General features: G+C 39.9%; 1 protein-coding gene and 1 pseudogene across 1 annotated transcript; one reads left to right on the top strand and one right to left on the bottom strand.

Moving 5' to 3' along the window:
- Positions 1 to 1,463: 1,463 nt before the first annotated feature.
- LOC134753736 (uncharacterized) lies at positions 1,464 to 2,677 on the bottom strand (annotated as a pseudogene).
- Positions 2,678 to 5,133: 2,456 nt separating this feature from the next.
- LOC134753735 (uncharacterized) lies at positions 5,134 to 7,283 on the top strand. Its single transcript, XM_063689675.1, has one exon. The coding sequence runs from the start codon at positions 5,325 to 5,327 to the stop codon at positions 7,281 to 7,283; it is 1,959 nt and encodes a 652-aa protein (XP_063545745.1). The 5' UTR covers positions 5,134 to 5,324.
- Positions 7,284 to 11,154: the final 3,871 nt, after the last annotated feature.

Genomic DNA, 11,154 nt, shown 5'->3' with positions numbered 1-11,154 from the left:
CAAATTTGTCTACTTAGGTCGTTCAGATATGGAAATTGAATTCCACCCATTCGATTTACATAACTGATTGCAGTAGTATTGTCTATTCTTAATAAAATGAAGCAATTTGATTCATTTACTGCAAAGCTCTTTAGACCTAAAAACACTGCTAAAAGCTCTAGGTAGTTGATGTGGTGTTCGCTCTCAGCAGCCTTCCAATGCCCTCCGATAGTAATATCACCGCATACAGAACCCCATCCGGTTCTTGATGCATCCCTGTAGATTTCTAACTTAAAACTTGACGTTCTCATATGTGACAAAGTTGTATGTATATTATCCTTCCACCAACAAAAGTCGTCCAAGATAACGTCTGGAAGATTTATTTTGGCCTCGTAATTATCGTCATGTTTTTTGAGACTTAGGAATTTATGCCTTTAGGAATTTTGTATACAACCAACCATAATTGGTGGCAGGGCAAGCGGAGATGAGAACACCAATCAACTGAGCATACTCTCGGATGGTACATCGGGGTAGCTTCATGAATTTAATTACTAAATGGTAAATCTTTTCCCGTTTTTCATGAGGTAACCCTATAGTCAAATTTCGTGAGTCAAAAATGAATCCGAGAAATTTACAAGTTTGTGAAGGTTGTAATACACTTTTATCATTATTAATAATGAAGCCCAAAGCTTCTAATAAATCAATCGTAGCATTTACGTTATTTAGACACTCGTCATAACTGTCACCTATACAACAAATGTCATCTAAGTAAACAACAGATTTAAATCCCTGTTTTCTTAGATGTGTTACAACCTCCTTCATAATCTTTGTGAACACCTTGGGTGCCACGGACAGCCCATATGGCATGGCCGTAAATTCGTACATTTCAATTTTATTTGAGCCATGAGGTACAAATTGGAAACGGAGGTACTTTCGATCTGCTTCACGTACAGGTATAAGTAAATACGCTTCTTTTAAATCGATAGTGGCTAAAAAGCCATTCTGCGGTATAAGCTTAAAGGCAGTTCGATAGTCCTCCATTTTAAAATGGGACTTTGTCACAAATTTATGAAATGATTTTAAATTCAATATAAAACGGCTACTGCCATTCTGCTTTGGTACTAAAAATGTACTAGAAAGAATAAAAGAAAAATGTACTAGAATGTACTAGAAAGATGAGTATATAAGAGGAAGCCTGAAAGTTGCACCCATAACAGAAAAAGTAAGGGCAAATTGCCTAGCATGGTACGGGCATGTGATGCGGAGGGATGAAAGTCATGTGACGAGAAAGGTATTAAGAATGAATGTGGAGGGAAGTACGAGGAGAGGAAAACCGAGGAAAAGGTGGATGGACTGTGTGAAAGATGATATGAAACTAACGCAAGTGAATGATGAGATGACGGGTGACAGAGATGTATGGAAGAAAAAGACATGCTGCGCCGACCCCAAGTGAATGGGACAAGGGCAAGCGAATGATGACTAAAAATTTACTAGAAATATATTGTTGATTTCTATGATCGCATTTTTTGATGGCTCCTAAAGTAATTAATTTATTAATTGCTGTACCCATTTCTTTTGTATCTTCTGGCGTTAAGACATTTTTAGGTACCAAAGGCTGATGCACAGCCTTACACAACGGTATTTCCAATCCGTGTTTTATCCAGGATAAAACTGTAGGGTTATTTGTGATCTTAGACCAACAATTGTAAAATTGTGCTAATCGACCAGCATGTACCTGGGCTATTGTTGTGCTGGCGCTCGCGACTTGGTCGGCGCTGGTTGCCGCGTCGGGGCAGGTGTGTTGACGTACGGGCGACGCGTCGCCGGTGACGGATGCGTCCTGCGATACCCTCCTCGCCCCCCCCCCCCCCCCCCTGTTCGACGAATAACGGGGAGGACCGGACCAGTTTCCCTGAGTTGTGAAGGCCCGAGTGTTCGTCGAATTAGAAGTGCCAGGCTTTGGTGCACTGACTGTATTTTTGATTTGTTGACCTTGACGCTCAATAGCCTTACTAGCCTTAATCTTTTCAGATAACGTATTGCCAAATAGGGTTTCATCCCGCTCGGCGTCTTGAATCACGTGGAGAAAATTTTTCTCTAAACTTGGCGTAACTAGTTTTATTCGGTCTTTTGTAAAGAAATTATGCGCATCAGAGAGTATGCGGCATCCGTCACTCAAATATTTGAGGGCTTCAACTTTGTTTTCGGTCTTTAAAAGGACATCCATGGCCCGACTTACAGCTGCTATCCCTTAACCGAGTTGTTGTTGGACGGCGACATATTTCTTGTCACGTCCACGTACTACCTCTGTTACAGCGGCCGATATCTCGGCGTTAAGCTTTGGCGCTTGTAATAATTTACAATTATTAGGAATTAAATATTCCTTAAGGAGCTTGTCCTTATTTTCTTTAGCCAAACCTTTCTTCAGAATAGGTAGGCATAAATTGGCAAGACTATCGTGAACGCTTGTTCCGTATTCAGGCGTATCGGAGGTGGATTCACCGAGCGCTGCAAGTAGCGTGGGGTCCAGAGGCGGCTCAGTGCCATCAGTGGCAGGAGGCGCGGGCTGCGCGAAAGCGTCAATTTGATCAGGTATCGGCGCGGCCGGTTCAGCTGGTGCGACCGGTATGACGGCCGCAGCCGGGACGAGCGCCTCCTCTGCAGGAGTCTCATCATGTACGCCAGGATCGTAATCCATATTTTCATCGTCTAGATCTTGGTCTAGGTTTTGTAGGTGATTTTCACCTAAAAAGATAATCAAAACATTGTTAGAACCTAATGAGGTTGTTATTACCATCAACAAATATTGTCTCGCAGACAATACCGTGATGAACGTGTATATCTATTATACCTATAGATTGCACGTATTTGTATAAAATGTTAATCGAGCTCAACTCGCAGTTGATCTCGTCACAGTTAACTCGCAGTTAACCGTGACAAAAATACTGAATGTATGAGTGTATTGCACATATGTGCACTATTTTATGTTCGAAATCGACTCGCAGTCGATCCCGATCGTCACAGTTAACTCGCAGTTAACCGCGACATTATTTAATTTAATAGAGGGTAGATAATAAATATACTGCACTTTCATTATGAAAATAATTGATAATAGTGAGCCCTACCTTGTTCACTGACATCCGACTCACTTTGAAGATTTATCTTGACGTTTACGACGTTTATTTTTATCGTCACTTTTAACTTCTAAATCCTGAAGTTTCCTCTTGTATCTTTCGATTTTTTCGCGAGTACTACGCTTTGGCTTCGGCATTTTTGCGAAGGTGTGCTCGTTGCCACGCACGAAAAAGGAATGAAGACAGAATATGGCGGTTGGAACTGGTTGGGTTGGTTAGGAGTGGGGATGGAAAAAAGTCAGTACACTTACTTTTTAAAATAAAAATCTTTATTTTACTCTGAAAATCGTGTTACGTTGCCTAGCAAGTTAAAGAAACTACCTGGTTATTTATTATATCTGAAGAATGAAGCGATGAAATATAATGTATTTAATAAGAACTTTCCTAAACACACTTCAGTCTTTAATAAATCGTAGAACAAGCAACACTCATTTGTATTATTTCAAAAAAATGCAAGATCCAAAATCAACCTTATTACAATCAACATATGGTCCATACCGAACCGGATAGCAACGAAGAATTCTGGAGTTCGCCGGCGACCGAGAACAAAAGGACTGTATTCCAGAGCGATAAGGCGGCCGGCGGACTGTTTTTTCATAGTGAACATTTTGTGATCTTTGCATTTACTTTGCAATACTATATGATCTTTGCAGTTACTTTGCAATTAAATAACAAATTATAAAAGTGAATATACACGTAACATTTGAGTGCAATTAATAAACGTTAAAATTGAACTTTGTCGTCGTTTATATAAGGATATTTACGTGAAATTTAGTGAAACAAAGTGTCAAATATGGATCAATTAATAAGTTTGTTACAAGATTCAGCAACTATATTACAAAAAACTCAAACAAATATTAAGAAATGTCCTAAAGCACGACTTACAAAGGGGTATCTTGAGTCGCGATTAAAAAGCATAGAACATTACTGGAGTATATTTCAAAGTGCGCATCCAGACCTTCTTACGTGTACGCCGACGGAAAAACGAATTGATATACCTTATTTGGTTAATGAAGATTACTACATTTATGAAGATTTGTACTTCTGCTTAAGTGGCGATATAAAGGACATGTTATCATCGTTTTCGAGTGGTAAATGCAATAGTACTGCCAGTGACAGGAGATAAAGTGAAGTTACCTCGCGTACAGCCACCAGTTTTCAGTGGCAGTTATGAAGATTGGCCAACGTTTCAAGACATATTTGAGTCACTTATACACAACAACAGCTCGTTAACCGACGTCGTGAAGTTGCATTTCTTGAAAAACAGTGTCAGTGGCGAAGCACAAGCTTTACTTAAGAACATACAAGTAACAGACGCTAATTACGAAGAAGCTTGGAAGACTTTAAAGAATCGTTACGGAAACAAAAGAATAATTGTCAATGCTATTATGAAAAGATTATTTTCGCAGAAAAAGATATACTCGCAAACTTAGACACAACTACGGAGTGTTTGAACAGTCTAAGCAACCTTAAGGTATCCGTTGAATCCTGGGATCCTATGATAGTTCATTTGATTGTGTTGACACTTGATACAGAGACTCACAAGGACTGGGAAGAATATTCCTTTAAGAGTACACCGGATGACTTACCGAAGTGGTCTGAATTGAGGACTTTTCTTGAAACCAAATTCTGGACTTTGGAATTAATTCACCAGACTACTTCGGCCGCTCCTTCAGTTTCTCGACCGGCTACGCAGAAAACATTTCATTTAACTTCGCCAGCTCCTTCTAATGAACAAAGTAGCTTGAATACAACACAACCAGCGACTTCAAGTAGAACATGCATCAAGTGTAATGATAATCACACGCTGAGTCACTGTAAGGACTTTGCAAGTATGGACGTAACTGAAATAACTGACTACGTGAAAACAAACAATTTATGTTATAACTGCCTACTCAGCGGCCACTCCGTGTTCAAGTGTCGTTTACCAACATCCTGTCAAATCTGTCACAAACGTCATCATTCTCTACTACACCACACAAAGAACGAAAATATCTTAGTCAGATGGAAGAAAATAATGATAATGACATACCAAAAGAAGAAGTAGAAGATGATATCACTGTAGCAACGCACTTCATTACTAAAAAGTCAGATGCTTTATTAGCTACAGCGCTTGTCCTAGGAAAGGGTGAGAAGGGGCAAGTGCTCACACTGCGGGCTTTGATTGATCAAGCTTCAGAAGCGAACTTCATTTCAGAGAGAGCCGTGTAAATGATGAAACTACACAAGACACCGGTCAGGGGTTCAGCCACAGGACTGCAATCAATGAAGACTTCAATCAACAGTATGGTACAGTGTGAGCTTCAGTCAAGATTTGACACTGATTTCAACCTAAACATCAATGCATTTGTCTTACCTACTCGAGTAACCTCTGAACTTCCATCACAAACACTTACCAAGACTCACCACGCTTGGCAGCACCTTAATGGACTCGATCTGGCAGACCCGAACTACCATCAACCAGGTCGAGTAGACATGCTTCTAGGCGTTAAGGTCTATGCACAAATTTTACTGAACGGCTTAATCAAAGGTCCTCCAGGCTCACCATGTACACAAATTACAAGCCTTGGATGGATTGTGTTCGGAGACGCTGAAGGCAATTCTTCAAAAAATATTATTGTCATGCATCACAAACTCGACTTAAACCTTCTGGTAAAAAACATGTGGGAACTGGATTCAGCAGAAAAACCAGAACTTACAGCAGATGAGAAACTTTGTGAAACTATTTATGCAAATACAACTACCAGGACAAAAGAAGGAAGATATATAGTGAGACTCCCCACAAGAACAGAGAAAATTAAGCCAACAGAAGGACAAACAAAGGACATAGCACTGAGAAGATTCAAACAACTAGAACGAAAATTTGAAAAGGACGAAGAATTCAAAAAGGAATACACCAAAGTCATAGAAGAATATACAACATTGAAGCACATAGAAGAAGTTCCAGACACTGAAATAGACGCCCCATCAGTATATCTCCCACATCTTGCTGTGATTAGGAACGACAAAGACACATCTAAAGTGAGAGCTGTGTTCGATGCTTCATCTAAAGGCATAAACAATATTTCACTTAATGAAGAGCTACTGGTGGGTCCACAGCTTCAAGAAGATTTAAGGAACATAATCATGAGATGGCGTATGAAGAAAATCTGCTTCGTTGCAGACATACAGAAAATGTATCGTCAAATTTTGGTTACAAAACAAGATGCAGATCTGCAGCGTATACTTTGGCGCAAATGTGCAGCAGACCCTATTAAAGAATACCGCCTGCTTCGTGTCACGTTTGGTACAGCATCTGCACCATACTTAGCTGTGAAAACATTACAAAGGTACGCAGAAGACGAAGGAAAACATCACCCAGTAGCTGCAAAAACGATTAAAGAAGATTTCTACATGGATGACCTCATTTCGGGCCAAGATAACACAGAAGACGCTGTAGATGTAGCCAAAAATATTGCAAATATTCTGAAAAACGGAGGATTTAATCTGCAGAAATGGTCTTCTAATAGCACCAGCTTTTTGAAGCAATTCCCACCGGATGAGAGAAACAGCAATGTAAACATGGCTATCAACCTTGACGGAACTGTACGTGCACTGGGTATCACTTGGAACATGGGTGAAGACAGTTTTCAGTATAAACTTGAACTACCCCGGCAGCCGATAACTAATACAAAGAGAAACATACTAGCAGAGATGCAAAAACTATTCGATCCTTTAGGATGGTTGGCACCAAGCATAATTCAAGCCAAGATGCTTATCCAGAAACTTTGGTTGCACCGATCAAGTTGGGATGATGAAGTAGAACCTGAAATAAAAAAAGAATGGTTAAACATAAGACACAATTTTGAAAACTTAAAGGACGTCAATATACCAAGATGGCTGCACATAACTAAACTTAGACTAGATCAAACTACGATACATGGATTTTCTGATGCATCTACAAAGGCTTATGCAGCTGTCGCTTATTTAAGAGAAGAAACTGAAGAAGGTGAAATCAAGACGAATATCGTAGCTGCTAAAGTCCGTGTAAGTCCAGTGAAGCCAGTATCTTTGCCACGATTAGAACTATGTGGCGCTGCGCTACTGGCAAAGCTGCTTAAACAAATTAGAGAAGCCATGAGAATCCCTGAAAGCCAAGTGTTCGCATGGACTGACTCAACAATTGGGTAGGTAAAGTTTTTAAAACTTAGTCAAATTATATTTTTATCCGATAGTATTCGTCATAACGATCACGGAAATGCAGCTCTTTTATTTTTATTTCGTATTATTTATTAAATATATTTTTTAAGTGACCGCGATGACGTTTGTGTAATTTAATAGCAGATCAGGCACTAATGCCTGTGCACGTGATTTAATTGATGAGATAGAAAAAAAAACGATGTCAACTGTCAGTGTCACTTAGCTGTCATTGCCTTAGTAATCGCTGAAAATCCTACATTAAAAAAATCATCATCACTATCTTCAAAACAATCATCATCATCAGGTCCACTTCATCAAATTGGTCGTTTTCGAGAGAAAATGCTCAAGTTGCTTATGAAAACACCCAAATCACCATACATGTGCCTTTAAAAATTGAGGAGTTCCCTCAATTCCCCAGGGAGTCCATCATCAGATCAGAACCAGATTAATATGGGACCAACTTGGAAGTAGCTCCTTTCGAAAACAAAAAAAGAATTACTCAAATCGGACCACGGGTCTCGGAATAATCGGTGAACATACATAAAAAAAAAAAAAAAAATTGCCACAACCGAATACAGAACCTCCTCCTTCTATGAAATTGAAGTCGGTTAAAAAGTGACAAATTTGAATGCTATACCAATACACCCAAACAACTTCTAGATTAACATTTTTCATGCATAGTATATACATACCTACTTAAATACAAACAATGTAAGTTAAATAAAAGCTTGTAAAAATATACTTACATCTTGCTTGCCCACTCCGGTTTTTCCCTCCACCGAGAGCCCCACAGCACACTCCCGGCAATAATCTATACATATAATAAAGCGGAATACTCAATATTTGTTGGGAGAGTGCGGAGAGTTCAGGAACCAACGCCGCATTTCCAGTTTTCGCTTCTTCGCGGGCCTTGTTTTAAAAAGTGAATATAAAAATATTGTAACTTGGCATACAACTCTGATTCTTGATATTTTTAATGACAATATGATAGAAAAAAGTAAAGGAAAACTACTTTTGTAATCAGTACTTACGTGTTTCCATTGCTCCACACTCTTAAGGGGGCCGATTTGTGCCAACAACCCCTGTGTAGTTTGGTTCACTCAGCGTCCATTTTTTGCCCGCCGAGAGGGGTGGGCAGGTATATTCACCTACGGCGAATAACGGGTTCACCGCCATGTAGTCCACTAATCTTTTTAGTTGGACGTTAGTGCTCCGAACTCTAAAACAGCATTCATAGGATTCAATGAAGGTCTAACATTATGAAACTACGAAGTTTTCTTGAAAATAAAACGAAGGGTTGAACAATATTATGAATAAAATATTAAGTTTGATGATGATTACTCACACTTTTCGCTTGGTGGAAGTCGCCATCGCAATAAACTATTAAATTTTAAATACCCGTAGGATTTAAAATTCCCTGCCGTCAAATGCCTGATTAAAATTTGACACTGACATTTCCAACTTTAACGAGAAGGAGACAAAGTTATCGTGACTAGGGTCGCTCCGTTTCTAAGGCTGACTATTCATTATTTTTTCGATTATTTTGTACCGATTCAGTGTTGCCACGAAAGAAAAGTTTGTTCCATGTATAAATGGCCACACTGGCTAAGTCGCGCGCGGGATGGCTCTCTCGCGTGAAACTCTTTTCTCGATCTGCGAACTCATGCTACCCGGACACAGACCGAATTTGGGCCCAAACTTGGACCCGGACAGCCGGACATGGGCATTGTCCGGGTCCGAGTCGGGGTCCGGGTTCAAATCCGGGTCCGAGTTGGGGTCTTTGTCCAGACCCGAGTCCGGGTCCGAGTCCGGGTCCGAGTCCGGGTCCAAGGGTTTAAAGAACTTTATTTCTCAAAGAAAGAACCTCACCAAGGCATACGATAGTTTCTCACGAAATTTTACTACAAAAATTATACGGCTATGGAACCAGGGGCATCGCTTTCGACTGGTTCAAATCTTACCTCGAAAACCGCACGCAGCTTGTTCAGATCGAGTATCTTGATCCCTCCTCTGCACGGCTAGCACATGATTACATAATTACAAAATCGACTCAAGTTAAATACAAAAGGACGAACTTGAAGGAAAACAAAAACTTATATGTCATATCAGACCAATATGCAAAAACACCTTGGCTGTGTTGTGTGGATGTGATAAAAGTAACTAGGTATTTTGTTTTTCGTGTTTCGTGTGAGGGTGTGTGGTATTTTGTCTTGTGTTTGCGGTGCGGCTTTTTTTTATACCACGTCGGTCGGTGGTCGGTGTGGCAAGCTACACACAACAACTGAAAGCGGAAGCAAATGTCGTGTCTTACAGGGACCTAAAGAACCTGGCCGAGGACCGAGAAAACTGGCGCATACTCCACCGAGAAGAGCCATGCTCTTAAATTATGATGATGGTGGCAATCAAGCATACGGCCCGCCTGATGGTAAGCAGTTACCGTAGCCTATGGACGCCTGCAACACCGGCTTTGCGGTGAGTTTAATAATAATAAAAATAAATTAAACATTCACAACCTCGAATCCATTTGAAAAATTAACTGCAGTTGGCGTCTATCGGTCGTCAAGATATTCGTAATACCGAAAATATATAACCGGGTTAACCTAGACTTCAATGACCGGGTGGACGAAAACCGACATCTATACGTATTTTGCGACGGTTGATAGTATGTGTAGTTGTAGTCTTTTTACTGTGAGTGAACTCCCATAATGTAGTCACCAACCACCGCTGTCGGAGAGTTAGAACTGCGACCCTTACAGAAACGAAATTAAATTAAATTAAACTATCGTTTATTTCGAGCTCATGGCTCATAAAATGTTAGTACTTACAATAAAACTTAAAAAACTATGTTAGTGACAGTAATAATTTACAGTTACTATACACTGTTACTGGGCTGGGAAATGCTACTAGATAAGTGGGTTAGGTTTTATTGTAAAATAACTATAAATGATTGTGTTCAATATGAATTGTGACATCATAAAATCAATTAGCGTTGTTGCAGCGTCGATTGCTGAAGTAGCGCAGTAATTTGTTAATAATGGCGGCGTCCTCACGTCCGGCGAGTATATTCCGACGTCCGGTATATATTCCTCGGCCCCGGACCATTGTGCCCGCCGACCGGAAACGGCGTAATCGCGCACCCCGCACCGGAAGTTGCCTCGTTCATTCCCTGCTTTATTGTTTGAGCTGTTTGTTACTGATGCAATGGGCTGCGAGATTGTTTTTCATCAGTTTGAATGGTGGAGTAACAATTGACATTATTTTATCCTTAATCTGGTTCGGTGAAATGACAAATCAGCTACCATATGCTGCTTGGGTTATCTAAGTAAACAGATTGTAGGGGGAAGTCCCCCAGTGGCGGATACCTAAGCCTTTGTGACGAAAATAAAAAAGTATTTAAAAAAAAAGCCAAGCGCGAGTCGGACTCGCGTCTCAAGGATTCCGTACATTACACAATTTTTAACACGGTATTTTTTTATGCTAAACGTAAAACGTCTTTAAAAAACCCGTAGGGGTCGGATCAAAAACTAATTAATTAAGTCCGGCTCACGCTTGACTGCACATTTCTAATAGGTTTTCCTGTCATCTACAGGTAAAGAACTATTTTGTGTATTATTTTTTTTCGAAATTTTAGACCCAGTAGTTTCGGAGATAAAGGGGGAAAATGGTCATTTTCTTGCCTATTTTCTTGAATAACTTCTAAACTGTTTATCCTTAAATTATAAAAAAATATACTTGAGATTCTCACAATGAGCTCTTTCATTTGATATGTAACACGATATAGTTTGAAAAACTTTATTTTTTTAAGTTTCTCATTTACCCCCGAAAAGGGGGCCCCGTGTTTAAAATTCATTTATTTAGGAAA

This window comes from Cydia strobilella, chromosome Z (genome assembly GCF_947568885.1).
Source record: "Cydia strobilella chromosome Z, ilCydStro3.1, whole genome shotgun sequence".
NCBI lineage: Eukaryota > Metazoa > Arthropoda > Insecta > Lepidoptera > Tortricidae > Cydia > Cydia strobilella.
The sequence above is the reverse complement of the archived record's forward strand: the minus strand, read 5'-3'. Positions and strand labels throughout refer to the sequence as shown.

Bases quoted from the DNA above. Each gene is read 5' to 3' on its own strand.
- LOC134753735 (XM_063689675.1), top strand. From the start codon at position 5,325: ATGATGAAACTACACAAGACACCGGTCAGGGGTTCAGCCACAGGACTG.